Below are 19123 nucleotides of genomic sequence, written 5' to 3' on the forward strand. Positions count from 1 at the left end.
CACGTGCATTTTCCATGGTAAATCATTCAGAACTCCAATCACAAAAGGGGCGTTAAATATGATATACAGTAGGACTTAAAGCTAGAATCCTTAGTTGCTACATCCATTTTTATACAGCTGTGTACCCATTGGTTCTTGAAGAATATAACTTAGAAATGCCTCATGAGCTAAGTTCAACTTTTGCACCCTATCAGAACACAAAATATAAGCTTGTTTTACGGCAATGTGTACATTTGTATACAACATAAATGCAAATAAACAATATATAGCCTCAGAATGTGGCTGCAAACGTACATCCACAGCTCTTTCTAGGAATTTGAGTGACCTTTCTCTAGCCCCCTCCCTTAGCTTTTTAGCAAAACAGGGGTTGGGAGGACGCTTTGTTATTGTTTCAAATAAGGATTCTAGCTTTAATTTATATTTTTAATCAAAGGTGAAAACAATACATAACTCGTATGCTAAGGATATTTAAAATGATGAAGGACTCTTACTTTGAAGGGCAGGTGAGAACGAAGACAGGGGGTTGAAGAGAGGGTTAACTTCCGCACAGATCCCTGGGTAATAATACTGACTGCCACACTTCTGAGCCCACAGAGGTCCACATGTCTACCAGGAGAAGAAGACAACACACAAGATATAAGGTAAAACATCCAAAACAACATTACATTTAGGCTATCAATCCCAAGTCCCTAAACATGTGGGATTGATTGACTGCTAAGATCTTATATGAACTCTCCAGCTGCAGTGATGTTAAAGCTGTTGATCATGATGAATCTATCTTGTGTGGCTGTAAAGAATCAGATGTAATGATTCCAAACCTGTTAACTATGAATCTATCTTGTGTGGCTGTAAAGAATCAGATGTAATGATTCCAAACCGGTTAACTATGAATCTATCTTGTGTGGCTGTAAAGAATCAGATGTAATGATTCCAAACCTGTTAACTATGAATCTATCTTGTGTGGCTATAAAGAATCAGATGTAATCATTCCAAGTTCACCATGAATGTATCATGTGTAGGTGTGCGGGTGAGGATTAGGGTTAGGATAGCTAAAAGTTCTATACAGATGTAGTGGTGTATAAAAACTGTTTACCATGAATTTATCTTCTGTAGCTGTGTGGGTGAGGGTTAGCCCCAGACTCATGTTGACATTGATGTTCTTCACTGTTGATATGCTGACTGAGTCTGAAATATAGGAGAGAGAAAATATATTGTTACAGGGGTAACGAATACATTCTCATGGTGCAATTACAGTGCTTAACATCCATGAAAACACACAATGAGATCTTGCAACACTCCGAAGAACACAGTTCATTTTCTAACTACTGTGGCCATCACTCTGACTTTCAGACAGATTTGACCGGATTTAAATGGAATATTGTGGTGAAACACAAGCTAATGCTAGGCGATACAACGACTGCTAAAAAAGGGCAGGATTTTATAGAAATAAAGAAGGGGAGAAGGAATAGCTAGCCTGGATGCTAGCCTGTTTCTGCTCCCTTGCCAACTCTTTATGGAATGTAATACCAATTCCATGTTTGGTTTGACAATAAGAGCAATGGAGTTGGCAAGAGCACAAACAGATCTGGGACCAGGCTAATGAATAGCTGGAGCTGTTTGAATGTTGTATGAAAAGTATAAATGTCTTACTCTGCAGGTTGAGTAAGAAGTATGTATGAAGTATGTCTTACTCTGTAAGTTGAGTATGAAGTATGTCTTACTCTGTAGGTTGAGTATGAAGTATATATGAAGAGAATGAAGTATGTCTTACTCTGTAAGTTGAGTATGAAGTATGTATGAAGTATGTCTTACTCTGTAGGTTGAGTATGAAGTGTATATATGAAGAGAATGAAGTATGTCTTACTCTCCAGGTTGAGTATAAAGTATGTATGAAGAGTACGAAGTATGTCTTTCTCTGCAGGTTGAGTATAAAGTATATACAATATGAAGAGTATGAAGTATGACTTACTCTGCAGGTTGAGTCTCTGGCAGCCTGAACTGGACCCTCTGATCTCACACTTGTAGATGTCTCCTTTCCTGTCCTGGTTGTATCCACTCCAGGGAGAACCAACCAGCAACCTGGGGGAACAAACACACATGCACGCACACAGACAAGCAGGCAGGCAGACAGACAGACATTTGCATACTGATTACATAATAATTACAATGGCATGCATGTCTAAATTACACACAATTATTGGTAGCTCATACCATTGTTAGGGAATACACTGATGTTACTGTCCTTGTACAACATAGACTGTATATGTACCCATATTTGGATACAGTACATACATTCACAACAACACAATGACAGTTAGAGTTTTTCATTATCTACAGGTGTGGAAGGTAAACACATACTCTACCAAGGTCATCATTAACAGTTAACCTTAGGGGGAAAAGTATAATAAACACCTTAACCCTGAAGGGCAGAGTACAGCGACATTTACAGTGAAAGCATGTTTTCAGACTCTGCCTGTTGCATGAGAAGGAGAGAGCCATATTGACCAGTGCTGTTGGTGGCTCAGGGGCTTGGTATCCATGGTGTTACTGCCATGTGAGTCAATCAGTCAGGACATACACGGCCACTATATTACACAGTGTGACATCAGACCAGCCTACCACACTAGAAACAAGTCACACTCATTATCCTTTCTTGATGACCTAACACACACACACACACACACACACACACACACACACACACACACACACATAGAAAAACCAAGCCCACTCCATTACACATCACTGAGGAAAGCCCCACCTTGCTAGACTACTTTTATTTTTTTTAATTAGGGAAGTCAGTTAAGAACAAATTCTTATTTACAATGACGGCCTAGGAACAGTGGGTTAACTGCCTTGTTCAGGGGCAGAACAATAGATTTTTACCTTGTCAGCTCAGGGATTCAATCTAGCAACCTTTCAGTTACTGGCCCAACACACTAACCACTAGGCTACCTGCCACCAACTACAGTGTGAACAGAGAGACCACTCAGCAGTTGATCTGTAAATTATTTCATATTCTGCTGGCTTTGAATCTTCAGTCATGACTGAAATTATCGGTACCCTTGATAAAGGAGAGCAAAAAAAGGCAGTATAAAATAAATAGTACAATTACTGAGCTTTATAAAATGGGTTGTTTGGATCCTGGATGCTGATTAGTTGATAGTTATAGCACCACAATCCCCACATTCCATGTGTAATGCCTGTTAACAGTTCCATTAGATTTATCACAACCCAGCCAGTCAATTTATACTGAACAAAAATATACACACATCATGTAAAGTGTTGATCCCATCAGCTGAAATAAAAGAACCCAGAAATGTTCCATACACACAAATAGCTTTTTTCTCTCAGATTTTGTGCACAAATTTGTTTACATCCATGTTAGTGAGCATTTCTCCTATGCCAAGATAATCCATCCACTTGACAGGTGTGGCATATCAAGAAGCTGCTTAAAACGGCATGATTATTACACAGGTGCACCTTGTGCTGGGGACAATAAAAGGCCACTCTAAAATGTGCAGTTTTGTCACACAAGACAATGCCACAGATGTTTTAAGTTTTAAGGGAGCGTGCAATTGGCATGCTGACTGCAGGGATGTCCACCAGAGATGTTGCCAGATAATTGAATGTTCATTACTCTACCATAAGCCGCCTCCAATGTTGTTTTAGAGAATTTGTCAGTACATCCACCCGGCCTCACAACTGCAGACCATGTGTAAACATGCCAGCCCACGACCTCCACATCTCGCTTTTCACCTGCGGGATGGTCTGAGACCAGCCACCCAGACAGCTGATGAAACTGTGTTTGCAGAACCAAATAATTTTTGGACAAACTATCAGATACCATCTCAGGGATGCTCATTTGTGTGCTCGTCATCTTCACCAGGTTCTTGACCTGACTGCAGTTCGGTGTCGTAACCGACTTCACCTTCGATGTCCACTGGCATGCTGGAGAAGTGTGCTCCTCACGGATGAATCCTGGTTTCAACTGTACCGGGCAGGTGGCTGACAGCGTGTATGGCGTCGTCTGGGCGAGCGGTTTGCTGATGTCAACGTTGTAAACAGAGTGCCCCATGGTGGCGGTGGGGTTATGGTATGGGCAGGCATAAGCTATGGACAATGAACACAATTGCATTTTATCGTTGGCAATTTGAATGCACAGAGATACCATGACAAGATCCTGAGGCTCATTGTTGCGCCATTCATCCCCTGCCATCCCCTCATGTTTCAGCATGATAATGCACGGCCCCATGTCACAAGGATCTGTACCCAATTCCTGGAAGCTGAAAATATCCCAGTTCTTCTATGGCCTGCAGACTCACCAGACATGTCACCCATTGAGCATGTTTGGGATGCTCTGGAGGAACGTGTACGACAGCATGTTCCAGTTCCCACCAGCATCCAGCAACTTCGCACAGCCATTGAAGAGGAGTGGGACAACATTCCACAAGCCACAATCAACAGCCTGATTAACTCTATGAGAAGGAGATGTGTCACGCTGCATGAGGCAAGTGGTGGTCACATCAGATACTGACTGGTTTCCTGATCCTCACCCCTACCTTTTTTTTAAGGTATCTGTGACCAACAGATGAATATCTGTATTCCCAGTCATGTGAAATCCATTGATTAACGAATTTATTCAAATTGACTGATTTCCTTATATTAACTGTAACCAGGGGTGCATTTTCACTCCCCCACCACAATTGTATCATTGGAATGTGATACAAACGAGGCAGCGGTGTGCTTTAGGACCATGCGGACGTCTCCGAGTGGTCGGGTAGGCTGTTTGGAGTGTTTATCCGACAAAATAAAATAAAAATAATAATATGTCCGCCCCACTTCTAAAATCAAAGTTGCGCCCCTGACTGTAACTCAGTAAAATCTTTGAAATTGTTGCATGTTGCGTTTATATTTTTATTCGGTGTATAAACTTAATCTCACCTGGAAAAAGCATCTAGAAAGTATTTCCCCATGCTACTAGCCTAATGTTTGGTTTGGTACAGTTGGGGTTAATAAGCCTCGTTGTGTGCATACCCAACCTGGGAATTGCGATCTCCACTGTGCAGAACGTCACCAGACTGACAGTTTATCTGATCCAGGCAAATTAATTTATCAGGATCATTATAATGGATATATCCAAAGAAATGGCAATAGAAACGAAGTTTAAACAAATGAAAATGCACATAGTTTGCTGTCCTTTCAGCTGCTTGATGTGACAGCTGTAGTTGGCTAGCTAGCTAGCAAAGGAGAAGTAAAGTTAGCCTAGCTATCCTCCATGACTTTCTTATTGGCTCGACAATCAGCTGGTTGCTGCCTATTTATAAATTCTGTATTAGATCATTATTTATTGAAGTTCTCTTGTAATCATTGATCCTCTATTATAGCTAGCTACATGCCAATGATTTATTTAGCATAGTAACGTGGAATAAAGAGAATGAAGGACTGGGTCAAAACATGAGAATAGAATAAACGACCAGCCTGTTTGGTTACCAACTTCAGAACCTCAGAACTAACAACTGGGTTTTTCGACCGGGACTATATTATCTGGTGGAAGGGTGAAATAAAACGAATTTACTCATTAAAATAATGTTTTTACTAATGTTTTTAATGTCATTCATCTTTTTAAAAATATGTTGGCAACCATTTTAGAAAAGCAATAAGGCCCTCGAACCCAGGCATTATCGTGTGATAATAACAGGTCTTAGTCGGGAGATAACACAATAATCCTGGTTTATAGTGCTTTACCGCTTAAATACTGTATGCTCCAAAAACATTTAAATTGTAAATATTTCATTAAACAAGTAATAAAAAAATTATAAAAAAATGATCGGCAACCCTGTTTTCAAAACTTTGTGCACTCTCTCCTTGCGAAGATAATTGCACTTAGCCTTTTTCTGTAATGTTTGATTCCTCCATACAGAATCTTTCCAGATCCTTGATATCCTTCGGTCTGCGCTTATGAACTGCACTCTTCAATTCAAACCACAGGTCTTCAATGGGGTTCATGTCCGGAGACAGAGATGGCAATTATAAAATGCTGATTTTTGTGGTCAATTAACCATTTCTTTGTGGATTTCGATGTGTGCTGGAAGAACCACTTGCAGCCAAGTTTCAGCCTCCTGGCAGAGGCAACCAGATGAATGTCCTGGTACTCAGTATATTTCATGATGCTGTTGACCTTAACAAGGGCCCCAGGACCAGTGGAAGCTAAATAGGCCCATAATATCACAGATCCACCACCATATTTTACAGTAGGTATGAGGTTCTTTTCTGCATATGCATCCGAGGCCAAACCCACCACTGGTGTGCGTAGCCAAAGAGCTCTTTTTTCGTCTTATTTGACCATACTACCCGGTACAAATCCAAGTGCCAATGCCGTTTAGCAAACTCCAGACATTTACAATTGTTGGTTGCTTTCAATAAAGGCTTTTTTTTATGGCAACCCTTCCAAATAGCTTATTGGCCTGAAGGTGGCTTCTAATTGTAGATTTGGAGATGGCCCTTGTTCTTTTCTTTGCCTCCCAAACCATCTTTCTCACTGCACGTCGGGACAAGATACACTTGGGTCCGCTACCAGGCAAGTTTACCACTGTTCCAGTGGTTTTAAATGTCCTGATTTTGGCCATAATAGCGGTAAGCGGTGTATTTGGTTTCTATTTTTTTATTTTTTTTACACATTGCCTGATTTCTGTAAGTCAACAACCATTTGTCTCTTTTAATTTGGGAGTTCTATGCCTTTTCCCATGGTGACGGATGACAAATGGATTTTACACGCGTGTTCTCATTTTTATACCCCAGTGAAACAGAATGTCATGAAAGGCCACTTCATTAAACTGAGATTAACTTAAAAGTTGAATTTTAATGCAGATTAAATTTTGTTTGATTTTATTTACCGTTAGGGGTGCCAACAATTTTTTTCTCCATTATTTTGAGTGTACAATATAGCTCAGTATTTGTATTGTTTATTTTATACAGTCTTTTTTTGCTCATATTTATCAAGGGTGCCTATAATTTCAGTCATGACTGTATATCTTTTTGGCCAGGACACAGTGTGTTGGTGTGATATTAAACCTAATAAAGACAGAATAGAAGCCCAAAGCATGACCTCTGGTATCAGTAGTATGCAGGAAAATAGCACTTCCTCGCCATGCTAGTTTCTAAACCACAGATATAAACATGTATTCCACTGGTTACAGCTAAAGAAACATTTCAGTTCCATTATGAACTTGGTACATGTTTGCCAATGGTTGGCATTCGTGTTTCGGTGTGGTTTCTCTGAATATCCCCAAACTCCCCTACACCCCTACTGACTTTGTGTTAGAGCCAAAACCCTCACTGCGTGTCAGGACAAGATACCAGGCAAGTTTACCACTGTTCCAGTGGTTTTAAACGTCCTCATTTTGCCATAATAGTAGTAAGCGGTGTATTTGGTTTAGAGTTTTTTGTTGTTGTACCCATTGCCTAATTTCTGAAAGTCAACAACCATTAGTCTCCTTTAATTTGTGAGTTCGACGCCTTTTCCCATGGTGATGGATGACAACTAAAGAAACATTATGAACTTGGTACACGTTTGCCAATGGTTGGCATTCATGTTTCGGTGTGGTTTCTAAGAATATCCCAAAACTCCCCTACGCCCCTATTGACTTTGTGTTAGAGCCAAAGCCCACTTTCTGAGACAGGAGGCAGCCAATTAGACAAAGGGAGTGAACTTTCAGCTGGCCATCTCTGTGATGTCATACACTCATTGAAAGCAACAAATAAGTCTATATACAAAGTGAGCAAATGAGGTGAGATAAGGCAAAAAAGGCCATGGTGATGAAGTAAATACAATATAGCAAGTAAAACACTGGAATAGTAGATTTGCAGTGGAAGAAAGTGCAAAGTAGAAATAAAAATAATGGGGTGCAAAGGAGCAAAATAAATAAATAAATAAATAAAGTAGGGGAAGAGGTAGTTGTTTGGGCTAAATTATACATGGGCTATGTACAGGTGCAGTAATCTGTGAGCTGCTCTGACAGCTGGTGGTTAAAGCTAGTGAGGGAGATAAGTGTTTCCAGTTTTAGAGATTTTTGTAGTTCGTTCCAGTCATTGGCAGCAGAGAACTGGAAGGAGAGGTGGCCGAAAGAGGAATTGGCTTTGGGGGTGACCAGAGAGATATACCTGCTGGAGCACGTGCTACAGGTGGGTGCTGCTATGGTGACCAGCGAGCTGAGATAAGGGGGAACTTTACCTAGCAGGGTCTTCTAGATGACCTGGAGCCAGTGGGTTTGGCGACAAGTATGAAGCAAGGGCCAGCCAACGAGAGCGTACAGGTCGCATTGGTGGGTAGTATATGGGGCCTTGGTGACAAAACGGATGGCACTGTGATAGACTGCATCCAGTTTATTGAGTAGGATATTGGAGGCTATTTTGTAAATGACATCGCCGAAGTCGAGGATCGGTAGGATGGTCAGTTTTACGAGGGTATGTTTGGCAGCATGAGTGAAAGATGCTTTGTTGCGAAATAGGAAGCCAATCCTAGATTTAACTTTGGATTGGAGATGTTTGATGGGAGTCTGGAAGGAGAGTTTACAGTCTAACCAGACACCTAGGTATTTGTATTTGTCCACATATTCTAAGTCAGAACCGTCCAGAGTAGGGATGCTGGAGGGGCGGGCAGGTGCAGGCAGCGATTGGTTGAAGAGCATGCATTTAGTTTTACTTGTATTTAAGAGCAGTTGGAGGCCACGGAAGGAGAGTTGTATGGCATTGAAGCTCGTCTGGAGGGTAGTTAACACAGTGTCTAAAGAAGGGCCAGAAATATACACAATGGTGTCGTCTGCGTAGAAGTGGATCAGAGACTCACCAGCAGCAAGAGCGACATCATTGATGTATACAGAGAAAACAGTCGGCCCAAGAATTGAACCCTGTGGCACCCCCATAGAGACTGCCAGAGGCCCGGACAACAGGCCGTCCTTAACCGATGGCGGTTAAGATATCATTTAGGACCTTGAGCGTGGCTGAGGTGCACCCATGACCAGCTCTGAAACCAGATTGCATAGCGGAGAAGGTGCGGTGGGATTCAAAATGGTCGGTAATCTGTTTGTTGACTTGGCTTTCGAAGACTTTAGAAAGGCAGGGTAGGATAGATATAGGTCTGTAGCAGTTTGGGTCAAGAGTGTCCCCCCCCTTTGAAGAGGGGGATGCCCGGAAGCTGCTTTCCAATCTTTGGGAATCTAGTAATAGGGGTTGCAACAATTTCTGCAGATAATTTTAGAAAGAAAGGGTCCAGATTGTTTAGCTCGGCTGATTTGTTGGGGTCCAGACTTTGCAGCTCTTTCAGAACATCAGCTGACTGGATTTGGGAGAAGGAGAAATGGGGAAGGCTTGGGCGAGTTGCTGTGGGGGGTGCAGTGCTGTTGACCGGGGTAGGGGTAGCCAGGTGGAAAGCATGGCCAGACGTAGAAAAATGCTTATTGAAATTCTCAATTATAGTGGATTTGTCGGTGGTGACAGAGTTTCCTATCCTCAGTGCAGTGGGCAGCTGGAAGGAGGTGCTCTTATTCTCCAAGGACTTTACAGTGTCCCATAACTTTTTTGAGTTTGTGTTGCAGGAAGTAAATTTCTGCTTGAAAAAGCTACCCTTGGCTTTTCTAACTGCCTGTGTATATTGGTTTCTAACTTCCCTGAAAAGTTGCATATCACGGGGGCTGTTCGATGCTAATGCAGAACGCCACAGGATGTTTTTGTGTTGGTTAAGGGCAGTCAGGTCTGGGGAGAACCAAGGGCTATATCTGTTTCTGGTTCTAAATATCTTGAATGGGGCATGCTTATTTAAGATGGTGAGGAAGGCATTTAAAAAAAATAACCAGGCATCCTCTACTGAAAGGATGAGGTTAAATGTTAAATGTTAATCTAGTCTTGTGGAGACATAACAGCTTCTTCAGGGCCCTTTCCTTTGTTAACAATGTGTCCATCCACACATCGTTAATATGCCATAGGTTAACCCAGGCTCAGTCTCCATGTTTGCTTATGATGGGAATGAAAGGAAGGCAGTTATGACCCTGGAGAGATGTATTCAAAAGGAAAATGTCTCCTCTGAGATCTCCCGGATGCAGACAGACGGCACTACGGACTACAGGAAGTGTGTGTGTGAGCCCTGTCTGTGATGTCTGCTGATCAGCAGTATAACTGTATAATGTGAGTGTGTGGGCATGTGTGTGTGTGTGTGTGTGTGTGTGTGTGTGTGTGTGTGTGTGTGTGTGTGTGTGTGTGTGTGTGTGTGTGTGTGTGTGTATGTAGGTGCCAGTATAGTGTTTGAAGTGCCTGGATCTTGCTCCGTTGCCAACCCTGCTGAGGGTCATGTGACCTACTGTAAGAACAGGAACAACATTAGCTTGAGAGAACGGATGCTCACAGCAGGGGTTCCAAATCCAGCAGCTACACAACAGTTCTGGATCTCTTAGACCCAAACGAAGCTAGGGCTTGTTTCAGTTCTCCTGGGCTCTATACTGTGTGTGAGAGTGATTGGACACAGTACTACTGTAGTAACTGTACATAAGCACAGTGTAGTACAAGTGTGCATCTGTGAATGTGCTGAGATGCTGTTCTTACCATGTCAGAACTTAACACTGCCTAGCACTTTCTACCACTCTGTACTGCTTCTGTTATGGCGGCCTATGCATGACTCAGTAGTCTAGTCTCACCATTTTCCCTGGTGATTTCTGAACTGTTTCACAGTGTATCCAAACTCCTCTACGGCAGGTCCAGAGAATACCTTGGCTCCTGCCGTCCCCACATTAAAGGATAGGGATCGGGGGATGCTCCAACCTGCAGAGGGAGAGAGGGAGAGAGGGAGAGCAAGAGAGAGAGAGAGATCACACTGCTATCATAAATAACACTCTCACAAATATGCTGCAGCAGCGAGGTTCAGGGTTGTGTAAGACGGGGAGATGAATTGAATGACAAAAAACCACCACACCTTCTTCGTCTGTGATATGTGCTATGAAGTGCTTAGCTTTTATGTGTGTGTGCATGTAAGTGTGTGTGTGTGTGTGTGTGTGTGTGTGTGTTATCCTTGTTCCCAGGATACTATGGTTGTACCAGGAATAACAACAAATTCCTAATACCAACAACAATGCAGTACTACGCAGTGTCAGGTCTTGCGATAATAAAGATGTCAGAGACATTCAAACACATCCATCAAGGCATAACACCTAAGGCATTCATAGTGAAACATAAAGTATTTTTCCACCATGTGAACTGAAGGTCAAAATATAACGACAATGATAATAATACTCAACTCTGTTTTTAGACGACCTCGCTAGTATTTATCACAATTCATACATACAGCAGCCCGAAGTACTCTCATTGTTCTATTGCAAAGAAAGGTAAGAATTTCAACAGCCTCACATTTCCCAAAGGTACTGAAGATGGATTCAACTAGAGACAGGGATCTGGCTGTGTGTGATCACCAATCTGGACAAGTCGAAGCATGACAATATGTACAGATTACTGATCTAAGGTGTGGACATGTCAGTGCAGTGGCTGCTAATAGAGGACACACAGTACCGAGGGGCCTATTGAGATGAGTGTGAGTGATGTCACACCACTAGCAAGACCTTTCAGGACGACAAAACAACGGTCACGTCACAGCACCATCCATAAGGTCTATAACAGAGCCTACACTGAACAAAGAGACAATGAGTAAGAATAGAAACATTTTTTTAACTAACACCCTTGCCTTTCTTGCACTACACTTGTCTTGTCTTACTAGCACTGACTTGGCTGATCGCTGCTTTATTGAGGAAAGGTTTTACTCACTATGACCGGTGTCTTACAAAACTACAAGTCGCTCTGGATAAGAGCGTCTGCTAAATGACTAACACTTAAACGTGAGCAATTGACGAGCCCGGAAAGAATTAATGGGTTAGAATTGAGCATTTCCCAATAATGCATTTTTCTTACTTGGAGACAGTGACAAAGAATGTGATCGAATGTTACTTTTTACATATGCTGTGCGAGCCACCATGAAGCGCTTTTATAAACTTTATTCCAACCAAGGGGTCTGAGCATTTTATGCTGCAGAACAACAAAGAGAATTTGCTTAGTAGGGTGGTGACACCACAATCAGGTTAAGTTCACATACCATACAAGCCCTAACCTAACACAGGCCAGGTGAACTTTACCCTTCCAAACAAATGGAGAAATAGGGATCACAGTTTCGTAATTGCAGCATTTTCCTCCATACTACTAGACAGCTAAGATATGATAGTATAGTTACTTAAGTGTTATCATGGTTCAGCATGCCTTCAATGAGTCACATGCAAACACTAAAACAGGGCTGTGAGAGGGCCAAAGGCTACCAAATGACACCATATTCCCTGTGTAGTGCACTACTTTAGACAAAGGCTATTCCCTATGGGCCCTGGTCAAAAGTAGTGCACTACATAGGAAAAAGGATGCCATTTTGGATGCAACTTTGAGTTTAATCCACCTGTTAGACAAGTGGCGGGCAGACATCTTAGAACAGGAGGTGAGGAGGTGACGATCACCTTATTATTCACACGCGTGAGTTGTGGTCCCACTGTTGGATCTTTTTTGGTTACTACATGATTTCCGTATGTGTTATTTCATTGTTTTGATGTCTTCACTGTTATTCTACAATGTAGAACATTGTAGAAGTCAAGAAAAACTCTGGAATGAGTAGGTGTATCCAAACTTTTGACTGGTACTGTACATGTATATACAGACCGACAGAGAGTGACAGGACAGAGAGAGAGAGAGAGAGAGAGAGAGAGAGAGAGAGAGAGAGAGAGAGTCCCCACTGGCCCTGGCTAAACCTTGCTGATTCTGTCCCAATGTGGTTCCAGTCGGCTGGGTGCATTGTGTGCAGCAAGCTGGATAACCCACTTTAGATCCCTGCTCTGTGACTGACTGAGGACCTCATTGGACAGTGGCTGGGCAGCGGAGGGCTCTGGTTAATCCATGTCTATTGGGAGTTTATTTGATTCGATTTATTAGGATCCCCATTAGCCGACGCCAATGGCAACAGCTAGTCTTACTGGGGTTCGACATATAACGAGAAAGACATTATAGACAAAATACTTTACAATTTGCACACATTGAAAAATATGAACATGTAGTGTGTGTGCATCTATCAGTTACACATACATGTCAGTACATAAACACAACAAGTAGGTCACATGGGGGAGAGGCGTGCCGTGAGGTGTTGCTTTATTTGTTTTTTGAAACCAGGTTTGCTGTTCACTTGCGCTATATAAGATGGAAGGGAATTCCAAACACCCATGGCTCTGTATAATACTGTACGTTTCCTTGAATTCGTTCTGGACCTGGGGAACTGTGAAAAGACCCCTGGTGGCATGTCTGGTGGGGTAAGTGTGTGTGTCAGTGCTGTGTGTAAGTTGACTATGCAAACAATTTGGAATTTCAACACATTAATGTTTCTTATAAAAGCAAGAAGTGACGCAGTCAGTCTTTCCTCAACTCTTAGCCAACAGAGACTGACATGCATAGTATTAATATTAGCCCGCTGATTACATTGACGATCAAGACGTGCCACTCAGTTCTTGGCCAGCTGCATCTTAACTAGGTCTTTATTTGTAGCACATGACCATATGACTGGACAATAATCAAGATTAACTAGGGAAATTGTGTCACTTCTCTTGCATTCAATGCAAGCAGAGTCAGGGTATATGCAACAGTTTGGGCCGCCTGGCTCGTTGCCAACTACGTTTCTTCCTAACAAAGACCGTAATTAATTTTCCAGATCTGACTTGTTGGAAAGGTGGCATCCTATGACGGTGCCACGTTGAAAGTCACTAAGCTCTTCAATAAGGCCATTCTACTGCTAATGTTTGTCTTTGGAGATTGCACGGCTGTGTGCTCGATTTGATATACCTGTCAACAAGGGATGTGGCTCAAATAGCCGAATCCACTAATTTGAAGGGGTTTCCACATACTTTTATATATATAGTGTATCCTCATGATGAGGTTACAATGAGCTGTGCGAAGGAGGAGGACACACCTACTTCTCTGGCAGAGGTTTGTAGAGGTGTGTAGAAGAGCGTGCTGCAACAACATTCTAAAAGCCACCTTCTTCATTCTTTCAAAGTATAGTTAAAATGACATAGTTAGGCAACTATATATTAATGTACGACATGGTTCCTCCCTGTTTTTCCTCAGAGAGATGCTGACTACAGTTCTCACCGCCAAAACAAGCCATGTTTGCTATCATGTCATACAGCTGTTTGAAATGTTAGAGATGGTGAAAAGACAGCATAGATTGGTTCAGGAACTACAGATTTTACTGACCAAATGACATGACCAGGATGATCTCTAGTTTTATCTCATCTTGATTAGAGGTCGACCGATCATGATTTTTCAACGCCGATACCGATACCGATTATTGGAGGACCAAAAAAGCCACTGCCGATTAATCGGCCGATTTTTATATATCTTTGTAATAATGACAATTACAACAATACTGAATGAACAATGAACCCTTTTATTTGAACTAAATATAATACATAAATAAAATCTATTTAGTCTCAAATAAATAATGAAACATGTTCAATTTGGTTTAAATAATGCAAAAACACAGTGTTGGAGAAGAAAGTAAAAGTGCAATATGTGCCATGTAAAAAAGCTAACGTTTCAGAACATGAGAACATATGAAAGCTGGTGGTTCAATATTCCCAGTTAAGAAGTTTTAGGTTGTAGTTATTATAGGAATTATGACGCGTCGACTATTTCTCTCTATACCATTTGTATTTCATATACCTTTGACTATTGGATGTTCTAATAGGTACTTTAGTATTGCCAGCCTAATCTCGGGAGTTGATAGGCTTAAAGTCATAAACAGCGCTGTGCTTCAAGCATTGCTAAGAGCTGCTCGCAAACGCAGTAAAGTGCTGTTTGAATGAATGCTTACGAGCCTGCTGCTGCCTACCACCGCTCAGATATCAAATCATAGACTTAAACGTGTCAAGTGCCAGAGATATTCCAGTGCAATACAGGCTACTGATGCAATTGTGGCAAAATTTTGTCAAATTTCTGCCCTGCTAGAGCTGCCCTGGTCAACTGTAAGTGCTGTTATTGTGAAGTGGAAACGTCTAGGAGCAACAACAGCTCAGGCGCGAAGTGGTAGGCCACACAAGCTCACAGAATGGGACCGCCGAGTGGTGTAAAGCTCAACCGCCATTGGACTCTGGAGCAGTGGAAACGCTTTCTCTGGCGTGATGAATCCCGCTTCATAATCTGGCAGTCCGACGGAAGAATCTGGGTTTGGCGGATGCCAGGAGAACGCTACCTGCCCCAATGCATAGTACCAACTGTAAAAATTGGTGGAGGATGAATAATGGTCTGGGGCTGGTTTTCATGGTTCGGGCTAGGCCCCTTAGTTCCAGTGAGGCCCCTTAGTTCTGTAGCAACAGTTTGGGAAAGGCCCTTTCCTGTTTCAGCATGACAGTGGCCTCAGGCACAAAGCGAGGTCCATACAGAAATGGTTTGTCGAGATCGGTGTAGAAGAACTTGACTGGTCTGCACAGAGTCCTGACCTCGACCCCATCGAACACCTTTGGGATGAATTGGAACGCTAACTGCGCGCCTGGCCTAAGCATCCAACATCAGTGCCCAACCTCATTAATGCTGGTGGCTGAATGGAAGCAAGTCGCCGCAGCAATGTTCCAACATCTAGTGGAAAGCCTTCCCAGAAGAGTGGAGGCTGTTATAGCGGCAAAAGGGTGGACCAACTCCATATTAACACATGATTTTGGAACGACATGTTCGACGAGCAGATGTCCACACACTCTTGGTTATGTAGTGTATGAGCATGCCTGACTGACAATAATTTTCATTGCTTCAGGCAACAGAATATCTCACCGGGTTGCCAAACCAGCTCTCACCTGAGAACACATGGAAATGCAATAGAGCCCGATCTAACCTGCAATAGTGCTGCTTTCCCAACACTTGACGTTCAACTGCAGAAAACACTCTCTTCCTAAATCTAGCGGATAACTAGTCCTAAAATAACAATACTCCAATACTCCAAACGCAGTCTTCTATTCCTGATATCCATAATATCTTAAATCATTTGGTGCCCCTCCAGCCTCATCTGTACTGACATGTTTTCAAAGGAATGTCACTTAGAGATTGAAGCAACGTTATCTTGTGGCCAGGTATCTCAGGGGAGCCATTAGAAACATTTGTATACTTTCCATAGAGAGCCAACTAGCGTAATCATAGCGTTGATACAATTGCATCAGTAGCCTGTATTGCACTGGAATATCTCTGGCACTTGACACGTTTAGCAAAATAACGTTTTCTAATCTTAATCTAAATCCATAGAAGTGCAAAAGTACTTACACTGGATCAAAAGCAACGTCAAAACTGTCCTCTTTGGATTAAACTCCATCGTTCCAAGAATGAGAAAAAACTAGGTGATGAAAGCGGGCGCCTCTTCGGTCCCCGTGCAGTTTTAACTTCAGCAGACCTCTCTCACTGTTGTTGAAGTTCAGAACGGGGCGCACGGGTCAGTTGTCACTAGTTATCAAAGCCACAAAGTAAAAATGGATATCATAAAAATGTATGAAAAAAAAAAGTTTTGGTCTTAATATAAGGTTGTGGTTAGGCACAAGGTTAGCAGTGTGGTTAAGGTTAGGTTTAACATCAGATTTTTTAGAAGATACATTTTGGAAATAGGTGGGGTTTAGCCATAGTTATGACTTTGTGGCTGTGGGAACTAGTAACGGCTTGAGACGGCAGAGACAACGAAGGGTACTGACATTTCAAGGAGTAGCATACAAATACAGGACTACGCTTTTATGTGGAGAGAATGACACCAACATAAACAAGCCCATTTTAATATAACTTGTATGAGTGAAAAGGCACCTATGAATTCGGGCCGGCCCTAGCCTTTTGGGGGCCCTAGGCAACATTTTTTGTTACATTTTGTAAACTTTGGATACAATGGAGCAACATTGGATTTTCTTTCACAAAACCCCTTTCTAATTTTGTAGACTGTGGTTGTGTCTTTAAGAAAATAAAGTTGAAGTTTACTAGCAAAGACACATCTCACGTGATGACTTCAGAATATAACACTGCACCTACAACAGTCACACTGTGGGATGTGGTGAGGTATGTGTGGTATGACTGTGTGTGAAGTTCTCTGGAACCATTCTATACAGGCAGGAAGTGCTTTATCTGCTTTAGACTCCTTATAAGATCATCCATTCAAGATAACTATCTGCTGTATACTGTACGTAGGCTGACGTAGGACAACAACCTATCCCTCAATGTCAGTAAGACCAAGGAGTTGATCGTGGACTACAGGAAACAGGGGGGCGAGCACGCCCCCATCCATTCCCTAAGTTCTAGATCTCAGCTGAATCTGGTAATGAATGGTGTGGCTGTTGAACAAGTTGACGAGACTAAATTACTTGGCATTACCTTAAATTGTAAATTGTCATGGCCGAAACATATAGATTCAATAGTTGTAAAGATGGGGAGAGGTCTGTCTCCAAAAAGCAAGTAATGCAGGCTCTAGTTTTGTCTTATCTTGATTATTGTCCAGTCGTGTGGTCGAGTTCTGCAAGGAAAGACCTAGTTAAGCTGCAGCTGGCCCAGGACAGAGCGGCACGTCTTGCTCTTCATTGTAGTCAGAGGACTGATATAAATACTATGCATGCCAGTCTCTCTTGGTTAAGAGTTGAGGAGAGACTGATTGCATCACTTCTTCTTTTTATAAGGAACATTAATGTGTTGAAAAACCCATTGTTTGCATAGTCAACTTACACACAGCTCTGACACACACACTTACCCCACCAGACATGCCACCAGGGGTCTTTTCACAGTTCCCCAGGTCCAGAACGAATTCAAGAACGCGTAGAGTATTATATAGAGCCATTATTGCATGGAACTCCGTTCCATCTCATATTGCTCAAACGAACAGCAAACCTTGTTTAAAAAAACAGATAAAGCAACACCTCACGGCACAACACCTCTCCCCTATTTGACCTAGATAGTTTGTGTGTATGTATTGACATGTGTGCCTTTAAAAAAATGTTTTGTTGATGTAGTTCTGTCCTTGTCTACTAATGTTCTGTATTATGTCATGTTTCATGTTGTGTGGACTCCAGGAAGAGTAGCTGCTGCTTTGCAACAGCTAATGGGGATCCGAATAAAATACCAAAATCTGCATCGATTAGGCTGCAGTGGAGCGGGTCGCGAGCTTCAAGTTCCTCTGTGTCCAAATCACTAAGGACTTAAAATGGTCCACACACTCACAAATAGTTGCGAAGAAGGCACAACAGCGCCTCTTCCCTCTCCGAAGGATGAAAATATTTGGCATAGGCCCTCAAATCCTCAAAAAGTTTAACAGCTGCAACATTGAGAGCATCTTGACAGGCTGCATCACTGCTTGGTATGGCAACTGCACCGCCCTCAATCGCATGGTGCTACAGAGGGTGGTGTGGACAGCACCATGGTGGGGCCGAGCACCATCCCATCCATGACCTCTATATCAGGCGGTGTGTTAGAATGGCCCAGAGAATTGTTCAAGACTCCAGCCACCTAAGCAGTAGACTGTTCTCTCTGCTTCTGGACGGCAAGCGGTACACACTCTGCCACGTCCTGACCATAGTAAGATGTTATTTTCTATGGTAGAGTAGGTCAAGGCGTGACAGGGGGTGTTTTGTGTTTTTCTATATTTTGTAGTTCTATGTTTGGGTTCTAGTTTTCTATTTCTATGTTGTTGTTTTTTGGGATGATCTCCAATTAGAGGCAGCTGGTCCTCGTTGTCTCTAATTGGAGATCATACTTAAGTAGTTTTTTTTTTTCTTCCCACCTGTGTTTGTGGGTAGTTGTCTTCTGTTTAGTTTATGTAACTGACAGAACTGTGCACGTTTGTTTTCGCTTTGTTAATTTTTCTTTAGTGTTCTGAGTTAAAATAAATATTCATCATGAGCAATCAACACGCTGCGCTTTGGTCCCCTCTCTACGACAGCCGTTACACACTCCTTTGCTCACACGTGCACACACACACACACTTAATTTGCTCATACATATAACATTCATACTGACTCCACACACAATCATGTACACTGTTGCTACTCTGTTGATC

General features: G+C 42.2%; 1 protein-coding gene across 1 annotated transcript in view; it reads right to left on the bottom strand.

Annotated features, from left to right (window-relative positions):
- Positions 1-16677, bottom strand: part of LOC106561807 (integrin alpha-2) — a 41021-nt gene extending 24344 nt beyond the window's left edge. The window contains exons 1-5 of the mRNA XM_014126056.2: positions 16369-16677; positions 10689-10812; positions 1970-2079; positions 1094-1185; positions 492-606 (exon numbers count right to left, since the gene is read on the bottom strand). Of these exons, the coding sequence (XP_013981531.1) occupies positions 492-606; positions 1094-1185; positions 1970-2079; positions 10689-10812; positions 16369-16417 (490 nt within the window). The 5' untranslated portion in view covers positions 16418-16677. The remainder of the gene's footprint in view (positions 1-491; positions 607-1093; positions 1186-1969; positions 2080-10688; positions 10813-16368) is intronic.
- Positions 16678-19123: the final 2446 nt, after the last annotated feature.

This window comes from Salmo salar, chromosome ssa01, assembly GCF_905237065.1.
Source record: "Salmo salar chromosome ssa01, Ssal_v3.1, whole genome shotgun sequence".
Classification (NCBI taxonomy): Eukaryota; Metazoa; Chordata; class Actinopteri; order Salmoniformes; family Salmonidae; genus Salmo; species Salmo salar.